This window comes from Talpa occidentalis, unplaced genomic scaffold (assembly GCF_014898055.3).
Source record: "Talpa occidentalis isolate TD23 unplaced genomic scaffold, MPIMG_talOcc4v2.1, whole genome shotgun sequence".
NCBI classification, from domain to species: domain Eukaryota; kingdom Metazoa; phylum Chordata; class Mammalia; order Eulipotyphla; family Talpidae; genus Talpa; species Talpa occidentalis.
Genome location: NW_026555331.1, coordinates 79,735,044 through 79,762,425, shown reverse-complemented (window position 1 = coordinate 79,762,425; position 27,382 = coordinate 79,735,044). Strand labels below are relative to the sequence as shown.

The 27,382-nt window shown below is 36.8% G+C and overlaps 1 gene segment (V, D, J or C); it reads right to left on the bottom strand.

Moving 5' to 3' along the window:
- On the bottom strand, positions 1-27,382 carry LOC119245258 (T cell receptor gamma constant 2-like). The segment is given in 7 exon segments: positions 1-249; positions 3,423-3,467; positions 3,720-3,836; positions 4,711-5,037; positions 14,676-14,742; positions 26,924-27,234; positions 27,340-27,382. Coding segments are annotated over 7 exon segments (1,053 nt in total).

Sequence of the window (27,382 nt, the reverse complement as noted above, 5' to 3'; positions counted from 1 at the left end):
GAACTCTAATAATCCAAACCCAGAGAGACCCATCCTGCTAGATCCTCAGCAGACATTTCAGAGACATTAAATGTTAACAAAAGCTGAAGCTTTTGTGCCACCATCATTAAGGACTCTTTCCGTTGCTGCAGCCTCCTGCTCTCCTGCACAGCCTGCAGGAGATGATGGCAAAGTAGACCACGCTCTTGAGAAGGAGGAGGGCGTAGGTGTAGATGGCAGAGCTCTGGGTGAGCTGAAGCTTCAGTGGCCCTAAGAAAAGTCCTGTGATTAGTTTCTTTTGAAATAGTAGGACACACTGATAGGGCTCAGGACACAATTATTTACTTCTGATAGCTAACATTGAAGTGACATCCTCCTACCACTAAAAACCAAAGTAAACATCTACAACCACCCCCACCACCAAGGTCAACAAACAGCAACAGCAGCAGAATCCAGTGTCAGGTCAAGTTAAACAACAACCTCTGCTATGTTCAGGTAGAAAATTCCAGAATATCGAAAAGTGGGGTCTCATCTCTATTAAACGCATCTTATGGGGGGTTAACTTTGATAAATACTTTTTAGCATTTCTTTACCCAGACCATTTCTCCAAGTAATAATAATAAAATTAATAATGTTTAGCCACTGATCATATGCCTATCACTTATTCTGAGCTCTATGTATGCAAATCTTTACTCTTATTAAATGTTTACCAAAGAGGGAAATAATTTCCATGATGTCATGCATTTAGTAAGTTCCAGACCAGATTTCAACTCCAGCAACATGTTAAAAAATACATTCTTGGGCCTCCCGGGTGGTTCAGTGGTTGAGCACCATGCTATGAAGCTGTCCACAGCCTCTGCAGCGACGGTTCCATTCCCCGCCGGCCAGGGAGAACCCCACAAGGCTCAGCAGACCTCTCCTGCTTCGCCCACTGCTCCCCTCAGCAGTGTCTTTGGTCCGTCTGCCTGTTCTGCTCCTCACTCTGGCTCTGGTGAATTCTCTCACCCTCCCGCGCTTCTGACCTGTACCCCAGTTATTGTATATTTATTTTTTATATTTATTTATTTTATTTTTTTAAATAAATCTTTAAAAAAAACAAGTTTAAAAAAAATTACATTCTTAACTACTCTGTATTTCTGCATTTCCAAACGCAATATATATCCACATCTAAGGTTAAGCATAAATATAAAGCTGAATTGCTGATTTAGAAGCTATTCCACATTATGCGTGCAATGATGTTCCTAGAAAGGGCAGAATCTATGGGAATTTGAGTGTGTTGACAGTGGAGAGGGTAGGAGTTTTTAGTAAAGAATGTCTCTGGCCTCCCTGGTGGCGCAGGTGGTTGAGCGCCGCACTGTGAAGCTGTCCGCAGCCTCTGCAGTGCCAGTTGGATCCCGGCCAGCTGGCCAGCGAGGATCCCAGCTGGCGAGGGTCCCAGATGGCGCACAGACCTCTCCTGTCTCACCTGCTGCTCCCCTCAGCAGTGTACTTCATCAGTCTGCCTGTTCTGTTCCCTGCTCTGTCTCTGGTGAATCCTCTCACCCTCCCACGCATCTCGCCTATACCCCGGTTCTTGTATTAATAAATAAATCTTTAAAAAAAAAGAATGTCTTTCACTGTGGCTATGATGTTATAATTGCACATAATATCCTTTCAAATTTTCTAGGAATTTATGATATCAAGATATGAGAAGTGATGATGAGCCTGGCCAGATACGTTACTCAATGAATTCAGGGTGAGTGAGTCTCTTCCTTTATAAATTTCCCTTTTATATGATTTATCTTATAAATCCAGTACTCTAGAGTCATTAGCACTTGGTATTAAAAGCAATTTCAGGAGTTGATTTGCTCATAATTCCCTATCCTAGATCAGGTAAGGTGTTAGCTGAGGCCAGGAGCCCCTTGATATTGGAATAGGAAGGAAGATTGAGGGCTGGAGCCAATGCTTTTAGTCACTTTCTTGGCACATATGTAGGGGAAAAGGGCTAGAAACTAGTGCTGATTCTGTGACAGCTAAAGAAGCAACCCTAAGTTAGACATGCCACAAAGATGACTGTATCTCTTCCATAATGGATTTTGATGTTGTTATTCCAAAATGGCAGATGTATTGACAAGTATTGTTCAGAAAATGTGAGTTTCTTGTTCATACTCATGCAATGAATAATCTAAAGAATTGAAGTTAAAGTCGAGTCTATGGCACTCTCAAACCCACGCACTTACCCCCGAGTCCCAATATGTCCATTGTATCTCAGCCCTTTAATGTTGGGATTTCTTGCTCTATAACCACTTCTTAGCAGAAGAATGAAGTTGTGAGTACATGTATTAACTCTTGATCAGATGCCCTGGCTTGAACCCTAGATCTAGCTGAGTGACAGGGTGCAAGGAACTTAATTTTAGCTCATTGTCCTCATCTGTAAAATGAGGGAGCTAGGAAGATATTGTACCACCTCATCGGAGAATTACGAGAATTCAACAAGAAAATACATTTAAACACAGCACAATCACCTGTATAAGAAGTTCTCAGTGTCATTTTGTGCCACTACCTATTAGCTACTGGCATGAACCAAAGGCTTAAAAAATAATCTAGAAACAAGTTGATAGCTTGTGTGCCCCACACGTTAGAAACAAAAGTAACACAAAGGAATGAAGTCCTTTGTGAAAATAATTCAGAGCACATGACTGTACACTAATGTCAGTCATCTCGTACCCAAACCAGCATTTACTGAGTTAAGATGCCACCTAGCATTTTTAAAATACTAGATTTAAAATGTCACTATACCTTTTATGCAAAATCCATACTTTTTTTTCTACCTTACAACACGGAAGCTCAAAAGCTAAGTGATAAGGAGAAAATACAAGCTAGAGCAGATATTAAAAACAAATGTACAAAGATAAACACATGCAATTTGCAGCAACATGGATGGCACTGGAAGGGATCATGCTCAGCGAAATAAGCCAGAAAGAAAAAGAAAAATACCGGATGGTCTCACTCATAGCAGGAATCTAGAAAACTTAAATAAGGAACCAGGAAAATGAATAACTATAAGAAAGAAAATATCAAAATCAACAAACAACTATGAACCAGAGACACTCTATGGGGGGTGGGGGGGGGGAAAGGAGGGCTTGGGGTCAAAATAAGGGGGTTGTAATTGTATGGGGAATATAAAAAATAAAACTTAAATTAAAAAAAAATGCTAAAATCTTACTGAGGACTAACATGTGTGAAAGTGCTAGCATGCTAACCAGGGAGACCCTGGGGCCCCCAAACTTCATACTCTAAAGGGGTACAGCCATCCATGTGCACAAAGACAAAGGAGACTCCTGGTATTAAAGAACTTTAACAGAATAAGTGTGTATAGAAACAGAAGGGGGAAAGAAAGGATATTTCAAATAAAATATCCCATGCTTTCCTGGGTAAAAAAAAAAAAAAGTACAAAAACTTACCACTTTCATCTTCCAGACTAACTTTTGTAGCATAGCTATCAGTATCTAGAAGGAATAACAACATGTATTAAGTGTTCATGTCCATTATTTGACAGTGTATATCTATGTGTGTAGATGATAGATAGCTAGAATGATAGCTAGATAGATAGATAGATAGATAGATAGATAGATAGATAGATAGATAGATAGATAGATAGATAGATTTTTCTTTTTTACATCAGTTCAAAACTGATGTTGATCAGGAGAAAAAAATGTGCTATTGCATTACAGAAAATCAAGGCATGTGCAGAAACTTACTGCTTTCATTTTTTATCACAGCAGGGGTGGTGATCTCAAAACCATCTGTTTCTTTTGTAGTCAGAGGTCCTGGGACAGTGTTTGTCTCCTGGTAGCTGCTCAATAAATACTTCTTGACTAGAAAGCAAAGGGGGCTGCTTTAGACTTCAGCACATACCACACTACTGACTTGAGGGGTCAGTACCAAAATTATTTAGCTATTCCAAGAATCCACACCCAAATCTAATGTGTTGATAAAAATCTGGTTTCGAAATATTCGCATCTTTGCAAAGTAAGAGTGAAAGTGACTTTTCTTGCTAAGTAGAACATTCTTCAACGAACTTTAATTGTTATTATTTCCTGATAAGGCAAGATCATCAAAAGTGGAATCCCTTTATGAACAGTTATTGTGTGCGAACTTGTAAGTGGCTTTTTTTTTTAATCCATATGAAAACCTCACACATCACCATGCTCCTACTTTTTGGGGTGATGAAACTGAAACTGAGGAAAGATTAGTAATTTTTTCTTTTTGATGTTTTTTCATGTTTTTTTTTCATGTATATTAATCTATGGGGAAATAGCAGGACACTTATGCTACTGTTAAATGTATTATCTTAGGAAGATGTATAATTTTCTTTAATACTTGACTAACGGGTCTCCCCGGTGGTGCAGAGGCTGAGCGCTGGTTGCAAAGCTGCCCACAGCCTCTGTAGCACCGGTTCGATCCCCAGTCACCGAGTGAGGGTCCCACATGGTGCACAGATCTCTCCTGCCCCCCGCTGCTCCCCTCAGCAGTGTGTTTTGTCAGTCTGCCTGTTCTGTTCCCCGCTCTCTTTCTGGTGACTTCTTTCACCCTCCCGCGCTTCTGACTGTACCCAGTGCTTGTATAAATAAATAAATAAATCTTAAAAATAAAAACAAAAACAAAGCTTGACCAACAAGATACTGTATCCTATTTGGGGGGGAAGAGAGAAGTGGTTCTGGAAGGTTATATTTATATTTATATACATACCTTTATTTATTGAAGGAAAGAAAATCTTTTGGTCATTCCCTCCTCCGTTAAACTCGTGTTTGACAACACAAATGTGAGCTTTATCCATTGACATTTCAGGCACCGTCAGCCAGCTGAACTTCATGTATGTGTCTCCAGTCTTGGTGGTATTTCCTGCCTGTGATTTCAGAATTCCACCATTCTGTTCTTTCCAGTCTATCTTAATAACACCAGGGAAAAATTCCTCAAGAAGACAAAGATATGTTCCAGCCTTATGGAGATTTATTTCAGCAATTGAAGGAAAAAAAATTGTGGACTTGGGTGAAAGGTCTGCATTAAGATTTTGATCTGTGGAAGAAGTGGAATAGCACTTGAAAAGAACTACTGGAGAAACACAACTATTGTGTTGTTTGGAACAACTCAGCATGAAATGAAAGAAAGAAGAGATGCCATAGTATTGGTGCTATCTTTAAATGGTCATTTATCCATAATAGTTTGTGAGGTACTTATTGCTGTACTTATTTTCAATGGGAAATTGGGTTCAAGAAATTATGTAACTTGGGCCCAATATCAGAGCTATAAAGAGACAGAGCCTGGATTACAACCTGACCCTTGTTTTCTCATACCGACATATGACTTGTAACAGTCCTATATCAGGCTCCCAACATTTATTTTTAAATATAAATTATCTTTAAAAATGCTTTTTTTTCCTATCATAGTGTATCATGTTTTCAAGGTGGATGGTGGTAGTGATGGTAGAGGAGATAAGATAACATTGGTGATATACTTATAGACAGAACCTTTGGTGACTACTAATGTGATTGCCTTCCTATTTCATGAGGTTTTTTTAACTTATGTACTTTGATCAAAAAACACATTCTCATGTTCCTTGACACTGTATTCACCCAACCATTCTGCAACGTAGCATGTTTACCATATTACCCATATAAATAAATGCCATATGGAAGACTGATTTTTTTGTAAACATCAGTCATTTTTTTAATGGAATCTACTTCCAAGTGTACTTATCAGCTTATCAAATTGAACTTTCAGCTTCAAATGTGGATCCCATGGCTACTCTGAAGCAATAGCGTTCTCCTAGGTGATTTCTAATTTTATGTAACATATCATTTCATATCTCAATCATTTCAGGTTTCTAAGTAGGGCACTATTAAAGGTGAACCTTCAAATTATTTATGGTGCATAGAATTTAGGAGCAACATAGCTATATTTCCAAAACTTCTATGAAATATTTGTTGATTGTTTTCAGAAATGCTGTTATATTAATCTTATCAAATAATGTGTCAGAATTTTCTTTTAGTTTAGAAACTATTGACCATAATCACATTTTATGTGGAATTTAATTTCAAATTTAATCATGACAACTATTTTGATTCTATGTTCTCCCATACAGCTTATTATTTGTCCTGTGTGGATGGCTGCTGGGCTGGCTAAGAGCTCCATGATTTCCTGTTTTCTTTTTCACACACTGAATAAAGTGTCTATATAACAGTTCTAAACTTAAAAGTTATGGTTCCAGCACTTTTTGCAGACATAATGTCAAAACACATCAAAATAAACCATACATTTAAAAATTACTGTAACTGGACTACTAAAATGCTACTTGATAATATATTTATTGTAAATTTAATGATTAAAATTATAAATATTAGAACCCTTTCTAAGTTGATTTTCAATAGAAACTCGTGTATTATACTAATAGTCCTTTTGAGCTAGTTTGGAGTTAGTTTAATTCAGTGGGCAATTTCTTATGAAGAGAACTAGATTTCTTATTTAAATGAGAAGGAAAAAATTATTTGAGGACTGTGTTGCCAAGCTCATGAATTTTTATATTAAATCATTAAGCAATGTTGAATTTTTAATTGTGTAAAAATAATGAGTTTACAATATGTTTTTATTAATTTCATACATTATGCTTTTAATGCAAATAGTATTTGAAGATTATAAGAATAGATAGTGTGTATTTCTCCAAACTTATCCTTTATTTTTAATTTTATGTAAAACAAGAAAATTTTGCAAATGGACATTATATTTACATAATTTTTGTCCTAGTCAATATATTAAATAATCTAATGTTATTCTTAGAAACTTTCTTCTTCATAGAAACTTTATTAGAAACTTTTTTAATTCATTATATTAATGAAGTTGAAAATCAGTTAACATCAAGAAAGTTTATATATGGTAATATAATATTCTTATTTCCTATCCTCTTTCCTTATCTCCATTATTTACATTCTCAAGACAAAGTGAATCTTGAACTTCCATAACATTCCCCAAGAAACAGGTAACTAGAATTTGATTATTGTATTGTTAGTGCTTATATTTTAATCTTTTATTGCATGTTTTTCTTTAAACACTCTTTTTAAAACTTATCAACAGCTTTACGTTCGAAATGATTTTCATGATATATGGGCAAGAAACCAGATCAAAAAAAATAATTAAGCCTGTCCAATTCATTTATATGAATTGACTTTCATATTTCAATAATTTGAGTTAAATGCCTAAGTTATTAATATGTCATTAAGATTTGGCAATATGAATTTTATGTAAATTTACCAAGTCTACTATATATTCTATGGAATGTATATTTCAAGCAGTTATATTGATATTGACTTGTAGTCTATATTTATTCATATCACTTTCATCAAAAAAGTAAAACTATATAATATTCAAATTATGAATTTCAAATTCATGTTATTTCTAACTATAATTAATTGATTCTATATTTTGGACATTTTCGTATAAATGTGACCATGAAGTCCAAATGCATTGGCTATAAATTTTATGGTCAATAAATGTTGGTGTCAGAGATTATATCTGTTAAGGTATGTGATTAATGCTTAAAACATATAAAATGACAACAAAATTAAAAAAATTTTGATCTCATCTTTCTTGAGGAAAAGGGAGGAAAAAGGTCACTGAAGAAAAAAAAATCTCTAAATTTATTTTTGTGTGTGAAAGGACAGTAAGATAATTTCATTTGAGCAACTAGAAATACAGCTGGATCCTTTGGAAAATGTCTGAGATCAGTATTATTGGCTGCAAATAATTCTCCATACTAGAGACAATCTCCCCTGACTTTGAACAGGGGATCTCTCAATCCAGCACTACCATGTGTTAGACAATGTGCTAAGTGCTCATTCACACAACCTCATTCGATTCTCATACAACCCATGCTGGATACACAGCATTGTCCTATTTTATGGGATAAAAGACCACAGAAGCAGAAAGTGGAGGAACCAGAGCTCCAGGTGGGCCAATTCCAAAGTCCCAGCTCTTCTGCAATGCCCTTTCACCATCAGAAAAGAAAGAACTTACTCGTAAAAATAAATTTTGCCCTTGAGCCAAACACTTTCATCGTAGCTACACCCATTATGCAGGGAGCACTTAGTCCACATATGCACAAAGCCAGATCCTATTCCGGCATCTACTCTACGCTGTCTATGAGATCCTTCACTATAAGGACTGGTTTTAAAAGCTCTCCAAAGTTTTCCTAAGGATCTAGTCTTATCACATCCCATTATTTCTAAACATTTTATTATTTTTCCTAATTAATTTTTTGCCTTCCTTCTATTATTGCCTTGAAAAAAAATAAACTCTTTAATACTTACCTGTAACAATAAGTTCTGTTCCATCACCAAAATGTTTTACATAGTTATTCCACAGTGATTTAACCTGTATCAAAAACTCCAGGGCAGCTATAGCTTTTATGAGTTTTTCAGATTCTAGAGGAACTGTGATTGCCTGTGATTCAAGATCAGGGTTCTGCTCCTGCATTATTTTGCTCATAAGAAGTTCTATGGTTGAGCAAATCAAGGAAATTAAGTTTGTGGTGCTTTCTTTATCTGGAAAAAATGATGTAAGTGTAAATCAATTGCACATCCCCAGCAGCAGGGAAGTAAAGATCCAAAGTGAAACCAAAAAGAGCAAAGTGAAACAAGATCTGAAAGGCAATTGAAATAAGAAGATTATCATTATTTTTAGGAATTTGATATAGATGTGCTCCAACACGACTTTTTAATTTTGCCCTTACTAATAGGAATTTAATATTTTGGGTTGCAATTAGATCCATGGGAATTAGGGAGAAAGACTCCTCCCTTCATTTGCACTCCATTTTATACTAATATGTCCTGAATTACTAGCCATCACGGGAAACCTGCCTTTCACACACACACATGACTAAGGCAATCATTTGCTTATCTGCATTGTCCCTGTGTTGAGAAAATAAAAGCAACTTGGCCTATAGTCTGGTATGTGCAATAATATGGAACTGCTTCACTCATATGTCCACATCTCTATATTTTTGCATTCCAAGCCTCACCAGAAATTTCATTCTAAAACTGACATCTATCCAGCTCAACAAAAGTTCAGCCTCAAATTCCTGACCACGGGTCTTCAAGGAAAATGCCTAGAGAAATGGCAAGATACCTGATACACACATCCTCCTAGGATCACATTAGGTCATTAAAATATTACCTGCCTGGAGGCCTACCTGTTGGCGCAGGCATTAAAGTCACAAACTATCAAACTATTGACAGCCACTGGGGCCTGAGTTCAATCCCGGCGGGGGAGCTAAACCACAGGGCACAGTAGACCTCTCCTGTCTCCCTTGCAGCTCCCCTCAGCAGTGTATTTCAGTTGATCTGCCTGTTCTGTTCCCCACTCTGTCTCTGGTGAATCCTCTCACCTGTCCCTCCCCCTGTACCTCTGGCCTACACCCCAGTTTTTGTATGCATAAATAAAAATAAATCTTAAAAAAAAAATGTTACCTGCCTGACCATATCTGCTGAGGATCACCTCCTGTAAATAACATTAAATGTTATGGGCCCCAAAGCAATGATGAGGTGATGGTGTAAGATGGGTTGTTTAAAGACCATTTTTTTCATTTTATAAAATGAAGGTTGAAGGCACTGTCCATTGTCTGTTCCACATTAATGTCCTTTCAATTATATAGTGGGGAAAGAATATGATATTTGAAAACTTGTGCTTCACCTAATCTTATCATAAAAAGTATATTACTCTACTATACTTTTCTCCTATATTTAAAAATAAAATTTTACCTTGGGCTTTTACTAGATATTCACAGGCCTTTTTTTTTTTTTTTTTCTTTGCTTTCCTTAGTGCTTTTGATCCTCCATTTTCATTATGGTCAGACAGTATGTGTATTTAATTTCAGGTCTTCTCAAGAGGATTTTTGAAATAGTGTAATAAATTGCAAAATTTTGCACACTTTAATTTATATCTTCTTCTGCCCCAGAGGTTAATAGTTTAGTAAGGACTATCTTGACTATGACAGGAGGGACGAAAGAATATTCTAGTTCTGTGACATAGACACAAAACATCCAACAATTCAAACAGAATGAAAGTGCCAGAGCATAAGGTGAGGCGTTTTTCCCCAAAGTCATCCCTCACACTACATGGGTTGTCTTTTTCAGTCCTTGATTAACTTAGATATTAAAATGTCATTTTCTAATACTGTATGATATAAAAAAATATTAATTGGAAAAGATAGCAACCCAAAATAAACTCAACTAATGCTAGTTTTGGAGCTAGCACCTAAAAATTCAACAAAGATTTGTGGGCTAAAGTCTCTGAACTTCATGCTTGTAATTGCACAGAGACAGAATGACATAATAAATGAAAAAAAATTTTAGTAAACAGTAATTTGTCTTTTCATATAAAATATTAGTGATAACATCATATAGGTACCCCAAAACAGACTCTCAGATATTGAGAAAACTTAAAATGTTGCTCTATATAGATATGTAGAGAGCAAAAAAGGCAGCATTCTTTAAATAACATTTCACTGATAGTTTTTTTTCACTTTTAGAACTACTTAATGGAATGCTATTTTGTCTTTTAGTAATTATTATATTTATAGATATGCCTAACCCCTGAAGTTTTATTTTCTGAAATGTGCCATACATTATAACAAACTGTATTAATTAGAAAGAAATTATAGAATTGAATGCTCTTTAGTCTCCCTCAAGAGTAAAAACTAAAATAATAAAGGTGAAGATGAACAAAATGGTGTTATGTTTTTTGAAATTCATGTGTAAAGTTTGATCCTGTGTTTTCACTTGAGATGATTGGTTTTTAGAAAATATCTTTTTTAATTGAGGTAACACTGGTTTAAAACACTGTATTTGAAGTAGGGTTATATGATATAACTTTAACTCAGGAATAATCTAATTAACATAGGTAATAATTGGCTATTTATTTCACTATATTGCTATAAGTTTATATATTCAATTTTTAAAACATTTCTTATTTTATTCTCCCAGATATATATACTGGAAAAGGAAATATCACCTTAAAATCAGGTTTATAATATTCTGGATAATGCTTAATACATTCTAACCATTTTTAGAAGCAGGTAACATTTAGTCTTAGAATTAAATATATTTTGCAAATATTGACCATTTGTTTGATCTGTAGACAAGATGATAATTAATACATTTATCTGTACTGCTGATTTCATAAAGGGCTCCAAAAAGTGGTAGGTAACTTGAATTCTCATGAATTCAGGTGTTGTTCTTGTCCTATATTCAATCTTCATGATAGAAAATTACACTTAATCTTTCCAGTATTCACTTGAGACAGCTGTGGCATTAACAAAATTAATGGATGAAACATATCAAAATATAGAAGTGGTTATTATCACCATAAAATTTAAATTTTAGATACTTTGTATTTTCAATTTGTTCCATGATGGAAATGTATTAATTTTAATTGTTAATAAAACATTAACCAGTTAATCAAACAATATTTGCTAAGAGATAATGATATAGAAAATGATAACCCAGAATTAAAGTTCTTATTTTTCCTGTACCACATCCTCTTAAACTAGTTTTTCATGACCCTCATCAATTTTATCTATGTCACCATTTTTAATTTGGTTGCTATAAATATATTGTGTATGTAGTCAGATGGAAAAAAAAGAGTACCAGAAAGCTCCATTTCAATTTATGAATTCCTTTGTTCCTATGCTCACAAGTACCAAGGAAACCACAATATAGCATCTCTTTCATTTTTTTAGTGCTTTATCAGCTTGTGAAAATTCTTTGAAAATGTTCATCTGAATGATGTGTAGGCTGGAAACATTCTTAACATATGTTCTTCCACCTCCAGTTAAAATTCCATCTTTAAGACTAACAAAAAATGAACAAATTTACTGGACTGAATTTAGGAAAGAAAAAAAAAAGCATACACTCCTAACTATGGCTCACAGTTAAGTACTGATGTTTGCTATTAACCATCATCTGACTAAATAACAAGTTAAGCAATTTTTTTCTTCATTTCTAATCCATTGGCTCATACTTGGTTATATTTTGAATCAAATAAATATCTAAATTATTTTTAAAAAATCTTCCAATCAAGCATATTGAATGTTCCTAACATCCCCACCTATAAGGGACCCATAGATGCTCTAACTAGTTAATTCCTTGTCAATAAATGTCCAGCATACAAGGTCAGCAGACAACTGCTTCCAAGGACATGGACACAATCACCAACCTCTCCAAATATACTACCATGATTCATGACCAAAGTAGACCAAACCCAAGAATTCTAAGCTAGCACTAGCGCCTAGCCTGTAGCACTTACATTACCCGGCTTACATTAATTGGCTATCTTTTAGCGAAGAATTTAAAGAAAATTCACCTGCAGCATTGAACAAGGACCAACACTTTGAATCTGTTGTTTTCCTCACTGTATGAAAAGCCTTATGGAAGTATCTTTTTGTGCTTTTTAAAATGATACCTGTATGTTTCCAATATTTATATAAATACCTAAAAATTGGCCCAGCTAATAATAAAAAAGATGAAATCCAAGCAAAATCACATTAGATTTGAGAGTATTCAAAAATTGAAAAACTGACCCTTCTCCTCCTGGGCTTTTCCTGCCTCCCCCACATATTGGAGAGTATAATTTTCTTTTTTCTCCATGTCTACCTGAAACTTCCAAATATCTCTCCTTAAAAGGTTTTCATAAAGTCAACTCTTTGCCTAGAGTTTACTTTAAAGTTATTACTTTAACTTTCAATGAGGATCAGAAAGAATAATATATATATATATATATATATAAGGAAATGAATTTCCAATCTGTTCTACAAGTAATATTAAATTTATATGGGCTGAGGGATTGGTATCTATATTGATTGAAAAGGGAGTTCTCAAGAATTCACTTCCTACTGATCGTAGATGAGGTAGTTTTTACAGAAAATGAATTTTCAGTGATGGTCTCTCAGGCATCATTGTGGAAGGACTACTCCTTTGGGCTAGAAACTGCCCTGATGTCCAGGGCATTGATGTATAATTCTGTGCTGTTTATTAGAGAATTCTATTTGTTTGGGTGTTTCTATAGTGGTCCCATCATGAGTGGGACTTTTTTGACTTCAACAATTTTGTAATGAAATTTAGTACTACTGCCATTTTTCTGTTATCATCTTTAATCTTCTACAAATTTGATGCCCATTCAGAAATAATATTTAATGTAATGGTGTCAAAATGCTTGCTATTTTTCAGAAATGCCCTACAAATCTTATTTTCATTATTTTAATAAATGTATATTCAGCATGACTTACTTGAGTTATTACAGGGACAGAGGTAATATTAGTATAATGATCAGAAGAAGAACATTGTTTCCAAATGAGTAGTAATAATATATATATATTATATTATATATGTAATATAATATATAAGCTATTTAAGAAATTGCGATATAGAAAAGTAAATGTTCATTATATTAAAACATGACAATATTTCTATAGCATATAGTGGCATAGACCATGCACATTGGAATAGAAAAGTCTCTATTGTTTCCCACACTTAGGCATAGAGACTAGTCATGTAACTTTGGTAAATAACTGAAATCTCTAAGTCTCAGTTTCCTTCTCTGTGAAAGGTGAATATGAGGGTCTCCTCCAAGGGCTATTGAGGAATGACCCTAAAGAATTATTATATAATACTATTAGTCTCATTAATGGGGTAATTTAAGGTCATTTAATAAAATTCTTTCAGCAAATAAAATATATAGATTTTGAAGCAATAACTGGTTTATAAATTAACAAAAGAAAAAAATACTCATGGATCCAAGAATTCCTACCTCCCTGGCACTACATACCAAAGAAGATAAAACCCCATCAAGTCAGATTCTAGAGTTCTTACCCACTAGTCTAGATGTTACTGAATGTTGGGACTGTGTCTTGTTCAAACTTACATAGCTAGCATACAACACAGAAGCTGTCTTAATCAGCATTTGCTGATACAGTTGATGAACAAATGAGGCTATAAAACCATACAAACAATTTTCATGGACTTAGGAGATGAAATGGCATATTGAGTTCACAATAAAGTTCATAAGTTAGTCTGTCCAGCTCATGAATATAGTATTATGAGTTACAGTAGCAGAAATTTGGACTAGTTTCATTATACCTTCTAGGAAACTAGATAGAATAATTGAGATTTATTTATGGTCTAAAATAATAAGAATTATTTTCATTGCTGTTAAAGATGAGATCAAACCCAATAAAATAGTTTTTCAGGTTACTGTTTCAACTCAAAAATAAAAAGGAGATAATTAATAAAAGTGTCTCTTACTTTAAATGCCAATAGAAGAAATATATTTTAAAACAATAACTTACAGCAATGGTTTACACACATGGTCCTCCAAATATTTTAATGTCTATCCGGTGTCCATTACTTTAGTGAGCTTTTCCAAAGTTAGAATTTCAATCAGCTTATATGAAAGAAAATGAATAAACCATTTACAAAGTAGTTTTGTTTCCAAGTACAGTGACCAGGAGCTGCAAAAAACTACTATTCATATACTAAGGCCAAGTATGTGGCATGAGATAAGCATTATCTGCAGGGTTTTTGTGTTGTTGGTTTTTTTTTTTTTTTTTTTTTTTGAAATCACAGATCAAGTAAGAAGTAAGAAGTAAGAAGAGAAAAAATAATACTTACCAGGGGGAATTACTATGAGCTTAGTCCCTTCTCCAAATAACATGATCCAGCCTGCGCTTCCACATTGGTTACAGCTTCTGCAAAAATCTTAATGCTTTCCTCGGAGACATGCCATGATTATCAGTTAAGCACTTTGTAAAGGAAACCTGATACTTGGAGTTCTTGTGGAAGTCCTTTAATGAAGGTTTTGTGGCATCTGGTATTTCGTTAAGATTTCCTCAGATAAATCATAGCAGATGTCTATTTTCCACGAAGCGAAGGTATTCATTGGAAAGTGGTGATAAAAACAGGAAGGATAAGAACAGGAAAAGCACTGAACAGCAGCAGCTGTTGAACAACTTTTATATGTTACCAAGGAAAAGCATTCCGAGAATTAAGACTGTTTTGATTTCCAGGTGTTCAATTCTGTGAAACTGCTGATATAATGTATCAAAGGAAAGAGCCTTCTTTTCCCACTAAGACCAGAGCAGATCGTTTATTATTTAACAAAGTATTTTTGAAAAGAGGAAATGCTTCAGTAACTGAAAATGCAAGTACACCAACAAAAACATACTTGAGAAATATGAATATAGTTCTCAGAGTTTTGCAACTGAGGTAATATTGGTTTATAACAATGCATGGTTTCAGGTATACAGCTTTATACTTCGACATTGGTCCTATATTATGATCATTACAAAAGTCTCGTTTCAATCCACCTTCATTTCATTGACCCTTTTTCCCCCATTGATCCATCTTCCTCAAAGCTTTCCACTTTAATAAGGTCATTTTTACCATTTGGTAACATGATTCCTCACTAGGAGTTGTCAAATGAGAAAATAATTTCTGTGGCTATACTATTTTTTGTGGAATGAAAAACAAATTTGTAGAATTCTAGCTCCAATGATCTAAAAGATCCCTCATTTAAGCTAAAATGAAAACAAAATCCAACTTTCTGATGTACTGACAGAAGAAGTCTTCTTGGGGCTCTTCTATAACCTGAATCTTGGATTAGGAAATAGAGAAATATCCAAAAAGAGTTGACTATCCACATGTCCTCTTCATCTCCCCTTATCTGGCTGAAGTCACTTGAGCAAATATTCCCTTTTCCCCTAAGAAAGAAAATATCATGTGGTCATGGTGTGCGGTAACCCACTCGTGGAAGATTACACCTCCCAATACAATGGGTGAAGAGAAGTGAGCAGGATGGAAATCATATTTGAAAGGAATTTTAATAAATGGAGAATTTCAAATTACTAGTTCTGGATCTGTCAATACCCTTTGAACCTATTTTAGACTTGAATGATGCACACTCAGTCCCTTTCTGACACCTTGTCTTTTTTTTTTTTCCCTATTGTAAGACCTTGAGCAAAATTATTTGGACATTTAGGAGCTGTCTATATGTCACAAACCCTGAAGGATTTACACAATAAAATCCAACTGTAAGAAAATATTAAAAAATCTTTTACTAAATTTACAAAATCCATATGAAGAAAACAATATAAGAGTTTAAATAAAAAGAGAAGCATCAAAATGGCAACAGAATGAAGACTCAGGGCTCACCACCTCCTTTTAATCTCAGCTAGATTGCAGCTGAATATAGCCAATAACTCTTGAGGGAAAAACTTGGGACTACAGCATTTACTAGGAGTAACATCTACCTTTGGGTGGGTTCAGGTGTGTAGTGAGTAGTGGAGGCTATGTAGACCACTTGGGCAGACAAGGTGTACTCAGCCTAGAAACCTCAAATGTATCAGCTGAGCCCTAAAGCAGAGCAGAACTGGTATGTGGCCCTAACATTGTAAGCCCTAGAAGGTCTCAGCCACAAACCTTTGACCCTTGCCATGAACCAAAGAGGCAGCCCCACAAGACACAGTGCTCCCTGCTTTGAGCCATGAAAATCACCAAAGATAAGGGAAGGCCCCTTTTTATCTTCAGAACACCCCCAGTTATGGAGTCCCTCACTATTGCCCACCAGTTGTGGAGTTCCTGTTGCAGCCATGGAACCCAGCCACTAGCCAGCAGTCAAGAATCCAGCTGCCATTCACCAGTCCTAGAGTCTAGTGGCTAATAGCAGAGCCTGATCCCTATTAACTATAGCTCCTAGTACAATAAGCCTGAGAGACATAGGTTAGAGCAATGGAGGAAAACATCTTTAAAAGAGGGTTAAATCTATGTGAAGGAGCTAAGGTGCTCCAAACAGGCTTGCTCTTTAGTAGAGAGAATAGCAGAGCATGCATTTTGAATTACACTCTCCCTCCCTACACTCTGGGACTCAGGGTGACATTGTGAGGTGCACTGAGACTACTGGGAAAGTCAAATCACCCATCCCATATTATAGGGAGGAGGGCTATTAGAAGGGAAATCAAATAAGAGCGAGCTTCATTAATTCACACCAAGTTCTGGACCCTTCCAATTCCCTCCCATTCTGTGCTGACCCAGCAACTAAAAAACAGATCCCAATACATCTAGAATTCAGCAAAGACCAAAATAAATGTTCCAACAAAACCACTGTACTTCCTTCAAGGAAGTAAAATAGTTTAATACCATGAATTACTGTTAAATATATTAAAATAATAAAATATGGAGAACTTAATAAAGTTGGCTGGAAACTAAGTAGAATACATGGAAATATGAGAACTCAAGAGAGTACAACTTTTCAAGGTTAATATAACTCTCCAGATTCAAACAAAAAGATGAGTGACTAAATCTCATTATCAGGTAGAGAGATCAGAACAGCTATAATGAAGAAACTGACAGAGGAAGGAAGCACAGAAAGGCAAGTCAAAGTAATATAAGATAATTCAGAAAAACAAATAAAAGATATTCAAGAGAAAGTACTACAATCAGGTCTATATCACATATCTCAACAGAAAATCTGAAGGTAAGGAGAGAATGGAAAGATGTATCCATAATATTCAAAAATAATAACTGCCAGCTGAAGGGCCTCCCCAGTGGTGTAGAGCCCACTCCTCCCCTCAGAAGTGTACTTTGTCAGTCTGCCTGTTCTGCTCCCCGCTCTGGCTCTGGTGAATTCTCTCACCCTCCTGCGCTTCTGACTGTACCCAGTGCTTGTAAAAATAAATGAATAAATCTTAAAAAAAAAAAAACCTTCCAGCTAAGAATACTATACCCAAAAACATAATTTCAGGTAAGATGGGGAAATAAAGGCCATCCAAAACAATTAAAAACTGAAAGAGTTTGCAAACACTAGACCTCTCCTACAAGAAGTATTGAAAGGACTACTCCTATCTCAATCAAAATTAAGAAAATGCATAAGAGATGAAATAAGTAAATAGCACCAGCAAACTCAAGACCAAATGGCAGTAGAAAGTTCTCATATACAAATAATCATTCAAACATGTATAAGTGGGATGAACTTGCCAATCAAAAGACTTAGAGTAGCTGGTTGGATCAGAAAACAAAACCCAACTTTCTGTTGCCACCAGGAGACCCAGCCAAGCTCCAAAGATAAGAAATACAGACCTCATAGTGAACTGTCAGAAAAAAATAAAATGGAACACAAAGAACGGCAAGGATAGTCATACTTATGTCAGAAAAAAAAAAGCATCCAACTAAATAAGGTAACAAAAGACAGGGATAGACACTTTATAATGAGTAAGGAAAATGCATCTGGAAGGCTTATTCATAAAATATATGCACTAAATGAAGGAGTACCAGAATATATGTGACAACTATTAACTACCCTTAAAATAGTCATTGGCTACCAAACAATAGTAGCAGGGGACTTCAATTAGCCAGCTACATCATGGACAGATGAACCAGACAGAAAATAAATAAGAAAACAATAATCTTAAATAAAGAGTCAGACCACATGGGCTTAGGATACATTAACAAAGCACTGCACCCTTCTTCTGAAGAGCACATGGAACATTCTCCAGGATTGACTATATACTGGATCACAAAGCAAGCATCACTAAATTCATGAATATTGAAATTTAGATATGATTTCTAGTATCCCATCTGATCACATTGTTATCAAATAAGAAATCAACCATAAAAAAATCTGGAATGACCTCTAATATGTGGAGACTGAACAATGAGGGTTAATGAGGAAATCAAAGAAGAAATTTAAAAATACTTGGAGAAAAATGAAAATGAAGACACTACCTCCCAGAAACAAAGGGATGCAGCAAAAGCATTCCTCAGAGACATGTAAATAGCAATCCAGGCCCATATGAAAAAGAAGAAAGGGCTCACATGACTAATCTAAACTTATACCTTGAGGAAGGTACTAGAAAAAAGAAGAACAAATAAAACCAACTTCTAGTAGAAGGAAAGAACTCATAGATATTAGAGTGGAAAAACCTGAAATTTAAAAAGGTATTTCAAAGATTATTCAAAGCAAAGCAATTTCTTTGAAAAAAAATACACAGAATGGATAAATCTCTATCTAGACTTACCAAAAAGGGAGAAAACTCAAATAAATGAAATAAGAAATGAGAGAAGTTGTAATAGATACCTCAGAAATATAAGGATCGTATGAGACTACTATGAATTCTTTGTGCTTACAAATTAGAAAATCTGGAAATAGTGGACAAATTCTGAGAAGCATGCAACCTTTTGAGGTTGAAACAGGAAAAATAGAAAACTTGAACAGATTGATCACAGGAAAGGGAATAGAAACAATATCCAAAAGACTCCCCTTAAAGCAAAAGCCCAGGATCCGATGGTTTCACTAGCGAGTTCTACCAAACGAGGAATACTACCTACCTATCCTTCTCAAACTCTTCCATAAACATTTGAGAAAGAAGGCATGCTACCAAACACATTTCATGAAACCAACTTTCCTCTGTTACCAAAAGCAGGCAAGGATATCACAAAAAAAGAAAAAAATACAGACCAACATCCCTGATGAATACAGTTGCAAAAATCCTCAACAAAATTTTAGCTGACTATAGATCTGAGGCATTCAGGGGAGGAGGGAGACAGGTGAGAACAGGATGAGAACCAGCAGGTGAGAGAAGCACGAAGGACTATGATAGAGGAAAACAGAGGCTTGGGTGGTAGGAGTGCTAAGGTGACTACACCTGAGCAGGGAAATCCTAAACTGTCAAAGTTCTGTACTGTTAAATTGTTTTAAATACTCTGTTTTTTTTTTTTTTTTTTAAATAAATCTTCCATCAGCATTGCACGGACTATTGCCCTGAATTCTCCTTCTGTCATGCTCCACACTAAGACTATACTTTTCGGGATCATTTCTTTTTAAAAAATATTTATGTGTTTATTTTACATCATTGTTCATTTTTGTACAATGGTTGATTTCTCCTCTCAGGTGTAGTCCCCGTAAAATTCCCACCACCAGTTCTGCTGCGCACCACCACCATAGTCCCTTGTGCTCTTCCCGCCCCTGTTTTAATCCCTCTCCCTTCTCCTTCCTGCTGAATGTCTCTAATTTATAGCTGCCTGCTAATTTTTTTTTATAATTATTTTTTCCTGATACTTCAGGGATCATTACTAGAGTTTGTCTTTAGTGTCTTTAGGAGTAGACTTCTACAGTTCCACGAAAAGGAGGCTTCCCTCAGTTTTATTTTCCTGGTATTAGTCCTGTGTCCTTCATCTCCTCAATTTTAGTTTTATACGGCCTTTCGTAAGGACAGGTTTTCAACTGTTGTTTTTGCACCTGTTGGATTAGTTAGGGGTATGGCACTGGTGAGGGGAAGTGGGCATAAAAGAGGACCGGGTATAGGCATGAAAAGATTACCAGGAATTTTAACTCCTTGCTGTGAAGCATTTCTTTGTGGGAGGCAGCAGGTGTTTTAGGTATCTCAGCCTGTGGTGGGCGGTAGCAGGTGTTTGGCTATCTCAGTAAGGCTCTGTAATAGCCTCTCCCATGAGGCAGTTCGGGTATACTTACCTGTTTTGTATTATGAGCATCAGGATATGCCTGTAGGCCTCACTCTGTGCCACCAGGTCTGTGGCTTCCAGCTTGCACATTCCATCTTGGGTGCTCACACGCCTCCTTATCAAGTAGTGCCAGGTCTTAGGAGTCCTAATGTTGGCATGTCCTTGCATCACTAGCTGTGTGGGACTCTGCACCACAGCCTCTCCGCCTTTCTGTGGGCTGCGCTATCCCATTCTAACTCTTTAAGTTAGATATTTTAAATATATTTTATTTTAAAAGGTTTACATCATTCTTCATTTTTTGTGAAATGTATGCTTTCTCCATTTTTTTTCTTTTTTTTAAGATTGATTTATGCATACAAGAGCTGGGGTACAGGCCAGAGTGGGGAGCAGAACAGGCAGATTGACCAAAGTACACTGCTGAGGGCAACAGTGGGCGGGTCAGGAGGGTCTGCTGTGCCATGTGGGTTTCTCCCTGGCTGGGAATTGAACTCGCGCTGTGCTGCAGAGGCTGCGGACAGCTTCATAGGTAGCGTCTTAACTCTTGTACCACCAGGGAGACCCTCTCCATTTTTTTTCTTACCCCTTTCTGACAACTGAAAAGTCAATTGTGTGTGCAGATAATCAGGTTTTCTCTCCTATATTCTTTGGATTTCCTTTGCATCAATTTTTTTACCCTGGCACCTTCAGTTGCCGCCATCTTGCCGGACTTTCATAATTTGTCCTTGATTTACCTTATGTTGCCTTGTGATGTGCGAGCTTTGTTTTCATTTTCATATAGTAAAAAGGAAAATTTTGTCAAAATTTTCTCCTATTCCTTTTGAATTTTAGTTATAGTTATAAACTTATTCCTTTACCCCATGTTGCACAACAGGGCACTGCAGGGTAAATGGAAGTTTTCAGGTCCGACCTCCCCCCACCAACTGCCCCACCACCACCATTAGCATTTATGATTGCTACCTGTGGTCTTACACGCATGCCCGATGGCGGGCCCCTGGGTATGTGTGAGTGTACGTATGCGTGGGCACCCTTGAGCTGGGAGATGGAACATGTAAGGGCGGCAGCAGAGGATGAGGAGGGCGGCAGAAGACCACGAGGCAGAAGATCATACGGCAGTAGGGAGCGTGGAGAGTGTCAGAGAAAGGCTAGGAGAGGAAAGAGCTTATAGGGATTTGCAAGTTGCTGTTTCCCTGCTGCGTTGTTTTCCCTGACCTGTGGGGAGGATGCCAAGGGCTCCAAGATTCTCTTTCAAACTGCCTGAACCATGATGAACCTACCCGGCCTGGGATGGTTGCAGAACAGGCACAGCAAAGGTTCTCTGTAGAGAGGGTCAGATAACAGTTATTTTGGACACTGTGGATCATAAGCTCTCTAATGTGGTTACTCACCTCTGCCATTGAGTTCAAAAACAGAGTATTTATTTTTTAAGATATTTTATTTTTAATATTTTAGTTTATATAATTCTTACATCATTTTTCATTTTTGCACAATGTATGCATTATTTTGGTTATATTCCCTACACAATTGCACCCCCCTTATTTTGACCCTAATTCTTCCTCTCCCTGCCCCTCCCCCCGCCAGTGCATCTCTGGTGTATAGTTGCTTGTTGATTTTGATTTTTACTTTGTATCAATTAGTCTTTTTCCTGGTCCCTTATTTAGGTTTTCTGAATTCCTGGTATGAGTGAGACCACCCAGTATTTTTTTTTTCTTTCTGACTTATTTCGCTGAGCATGATCCCTTCCAGCTCCATCCATGTTGCTGCAAAGTACATGTGTTTATCTTTTTTGATTGCTGAGTAATATTCCATTGTGTATATGTACCACATCTTCTTGATCCAGTCATCTATTTTTGGGCATTTGGGTTGTTTCCAAAGCTTAGCTATTGTAAATAGTGCTGCTATAAACATAGGGATGCAGGTGCCCTTTGGAATTAATGTTTCTATGTCATTTGGGTAAATACCTAGGAGTGGAATTGCTGGATCATATGGAGGCACTAGCTTTAGGTCAAGAAATCTCCACAGTGGAGATTGGACCAGTTTGCACTCCCACCAGCAATGCAGGAGAGTTCCTTTTTCTCCACAACCTTGCCAACATTTGTTGTTGCTAGTTTTTTTTAATATGTGCCATTCTCTCTGGTGGAAGATGGCATCTCATTGTAGTTTTGATTTGCATTTCCCCAATTACAAGTGATGTTGAACATTTTTTCATATGCCTGTTGGCCATTTGCATTTCCTCTTTGGAGAAGTTTCTTTTTAGCTCTTCTGCCCATTTTTGACTGGATTATTTTCTTTGTTTTTGTTGAGTCTTATGAGCTCTTTGTAGATTTTTGTGATCAGTCCTTTATCATTAGTGTTGTGTGCAAAAATTTTCTCCCAGTCTGTGGGGTTTCTCTTTGTTTTTGTTATTGTCTCTTTTGCTGTGCAGAAGCTCTTTAATTTGATGTAGTCCCAGCTGTTTATCTTTGCCTTCATTGCTTTGGGTGATGTGTCTGTAAAGATGTCTTTGAGGTGCATGTCATATAGTGTTTCACCTATATTTCCTTCAATATATTTTATGGTTTCAGGTCTTATGTCTAGTTCTTTAATCCATTTTGAGTTGGTTTTTGTGCATGGTGTGAGGTAGTAGTCAAGCTTCATTCTTTTGCATGTAGCAACCCAGTTTTCCAAGCACCATTTATTGAACAAACTTTCTTTGCTCCAGTGCATATTCTTTGCTCCTTTGTCAAAGATTAGTTGACCATAAATCTGTGGGTTTGTTTCTGGATTTTCTATTTGGTTCCAGTGGTTGGTGTATCTGTTATTGTTCCAATACCATGCAGTTTTGATTATAATGGCTTTGTAGTATAATTTGAAGTCTGGGCGTGTGATGCCTCCATTCCATTCTTTTTTTTTTTAGGAGAGCTTTGGCTATTCGGGGTTTTTGGTGATTCCATATGAATTTCATCAATAATTGTTATATTTCTTTGAAGAATGTCATTGAAATTTTTATTGGAATAGCATTGAATCTGTAAATTGCTTTTGGTATTTAAATCAATTGGCATAGCTGTATTCCATGGGTGTTCAGGGAAGACTATTATAAGAAAATGTTCTAAAAGAGGTTAATAGTTTCTGTTACTTTTTTTTTTTAGGCAGGTAAAGGGGATATAATTGTATTTTATATTTTGATAGATTTTATACTTTGTTTTCAAAATGTCAAATCTGCAATAGTATTTATACTTATTGTAGGAAGACAAACATTATATTCAAACTCACCATAGAATAGTCCTCTATTTGTTTCAGTAATTCATTTGCAGAGAAAACTTTGCTCTTCAGGTGTAGGAATCACAGATTAGAGACATTTTCTCTCCTTGGCTTCCAGAGTAAAAGTACATGGTGGCTACAAGGACAGACACTAAAAGGAGAAACCAGCCTTCTACCCTATTCACTCAGTGACCCCAGACAAGGTCATATGCACATGTGCAACATGACAGTACCAATGTCACAATATTGTCACAGTATTGTCACAAGCATGACATGAATTAAACCTAAAAGAATTAGAATAGTGTCTAAGAAAGACCAGTAGCTGAATGACCACTTTGATCATGAGAATCTGTAGGGTAAATGGAATTAATCAGGCTTTTTACACCACTAGCCTCTGTGGCTATCACCTGCGGCCTTGATCGTGTTGATGCAGAAGGCACTTGGGGGTGTGGGTGTGGGGCACGTGTACCTGATTGTGGACACATGGATGGGTGTGTGCACATGTGCAAGGGTGAACACCGAAGTCTAGAGGCCAGGGATATAAGGGTGGCATCACTTGGCTACAAGAGGCAGCTGAGAGGAGAAAAGGCAGCACGACTACAGAAGAGGCCAGAGAAAGAAAGCAAGATTTGAGAGATGGGAGGCTTGGTTGCTGGACCCTCTGCTTGCCATGCGCTATTGCCACTACAGCATCTCACAACAAAATCCCAGGCAAATGCAAGCCAAGAGGGAATCCACCTGGGTATGAGATGACGTAACCCTCCACCCCAAACTACACAGTATGAGGGGGCTGGCTGGGCTGCAACAACCCCTCAAGTAGATGAACGCTTGTCCTCCCACACCAGGGAGAGAGGGAATGAGCTCCATCCCAATTCTCATGCATTATATATGGGAATAAACATGAATTTCTTCTGAATGACCTAACAGAGTTGAAGAAGCAGGGGGATTTGTCATTTTAAAAGTTATTTTATCTCTCTTGGCCTCAGATAATGCATATTAATTGGGAGACAGGAAATGACATTGCTAAAGTGCTGTGATGACTATAAGATGTGCTGTCACCAGCACATTGCCTAACACTCGATGACATCTACTTGGGCCTAATACACGAATTTATAGATCACATCTCAACAGTAATAAAATAGTACATGATTCCCTTTCTGTAGGAAAAGAGGCTCAGGATGGGTGTCCAGGTGTGAGGCCTCTGTGGTGCCCCTGTTGGGAAGGATATGGGTGGGCACAGATCTAGAGTTGATTTTTGTGTGGGTTATCTTGGCGGTTTTAATGTTGTGGTCCCAGATGGCACAGTAGTACATGGCTTCATCGTCTTTCTCTAAGTAATTAATTTTCAAGGTTGAAGTGGAAGTACGTGAGTCTTTGCTGCCTTCGAGTTTGGTTTTCCCTTCTATTTGCTTCTCAGCAAGGGTTGTTGTTGAGAGGACATACATTAGATGTTCTATATTCTGGCCAGGTTTCTGTCGGTACCAGTGTATGTAATCATTGTTAAAGTTTGCAGAGGACACCTTACAAGATATATGGGCACTCTGATATCTTCCCTTAGAAACTGATACTTTAGGTTGTTCCAACTTTAACTGCCCAATGAAAACTGCAAGCAAAGAAGTGAAATCTTTGTGATCAAATGATATATACAGAGACAGCAATAAAGAATTTTTTTAGTGTCTCCTATAGACTTAGATGATGGGGTGGTGGGGGGAACTCACGAGCCCAGAGAGACGAGAAGATGACAGCTTGCAGGAGAGGCATCCTGTTGGCTGGTTGGCTCCGGGGAGAAGGTGAGAAAGTGAGGTCCCTGTGAGCAGAAGGTCTTAGGCCAGTAGTGGAGGGTGGGGCTAGTTCTGGTGTCTCAGAGGAAGTGGTGGCTCAGATAGTTTATTGGGCTACGTCGTGATCTGCTACAGATATTAGAAGCTCTGTGGCTTCCTGAGCTCCATGGTGCTGACAGATCTGGAAAGAGTGCTCAAGATCTGGGAAGAAATCCCTGGGATGAATTCATACATCTTGGGATAGGGGAAGGATGATTCTTGTATGTATGCACTTAACCGTTCCCCCTGAAACTCCACATTATGAGATCATGGTCCAAACATGTAAGAACATACCTGCTGTGTTCATTCTATATGTATATCTTTCTGAAATTTACTCATGCTTCAGGACCTGGGTATGAAATCTTTATTTTCTAAGGTACTACAATGGTAATTCAGAAATTTCAGTGTCCCATCAATGTTTTCTAGTGTTCCATAAGCACAAACCCTGGAGTACTTTTTTTTTTAATTAATGAGATATCACAACACAGATTATGACTCAGATAGATCAAATTTAATTTATATTTTGAGTGCTGCTAAGAAGGGGAAAGAAAAGAATTGTTGAGGCTATATGAGAAAAAACAAACTGGAAATGAGCTTCTACTCACCCTGGGCCCATGGTCCTCCATGACAGTCCATTGTTTAATTACATTAGAATTGTTCATGAGAAAGAACAGAAGCTCTGAAGAAATGGTCACTACTATCCTGAACAGGCTGAGAGCAAAATCCTCGGGAAAATGGAGTGATCGGGGAATTCACCTGGGTGTGAGAATTTAAGCTTCCACCCCAAACTCCAGGGCGTGTAAGGTCTGTGCAAAGTCAAGCCGGCTGGCTGGACTGTAACAATCCCTCAAGAAGAATGAATACTTTTTTCCCCACCACCAGGAAGAGAAGGTGTGAGCTCTGTCCCACATTTTCTCTAATATGAATGGACTAAATAAATACTGAATTTTTTGTGGATGGTCAGACAGAGTTGAAAAAAGCAGGGAGTTTGGTACTTAAAGCTATTTTATCTCTCTTAGGGTCAAATTATGTGTATTAATCTGAATAAATGAAGATGATATTGAAAAATGCTGTGATGATTCTAGAAGATGCGTAATCACCACTACATTCCCTGCATGCAATGATTTTCTGTTTGAGTCTGATACATATATTTATAGGCCACACATTTATAGGCCACTGTAATAAAATAGTACACGACTCCCTCTCTGCAGGACGGAGGGAAAATGGGCACCAGGTTGGGTGCCCACGTGTGAGGATCTGTGTTGATCCATATTGGGAAGGATGTGGGTAGGATGACCTAATGTTAGTTTTTGTATAGGTTACCGCGGTGATTTTAATATTGTGCATCCAGCAGGCACAGTAGTACACGGCTTCATCTTCATTCTCTAAATAATTAATTCTCAATTTTGATGTGGAGGTAGGAGGGTCTTTACTTGCTTCAAATTTTTTCCTTCCACCTATTTGCTGCTGAGCGAGGGTTGTTGTCGAGACAATATATATTAGATGCTCTATATTCTGGCCAGGTTTCTGTCGGTACCAGTGTACGTACTCATTCTTAAAATTTGCAGAAAATACCTTACAAGATATAATGACACTCTGATATCTTATCCTGGAAATTGATATTTTATGTTGCTCCAACTTTAACTGCCCAAAGCCAACTGCAAACAAAGAAGTGAAATCTTCATGAAGAAATAATAGACAAAATGCAACAAAGTGTTTTCTCAGTGTATCCTATAAACATAAATGATGTGGGAACAACTCACAAGCCCAGAGGGAAGAGAAGATGACAGCTTGCAGGAGAGGCAT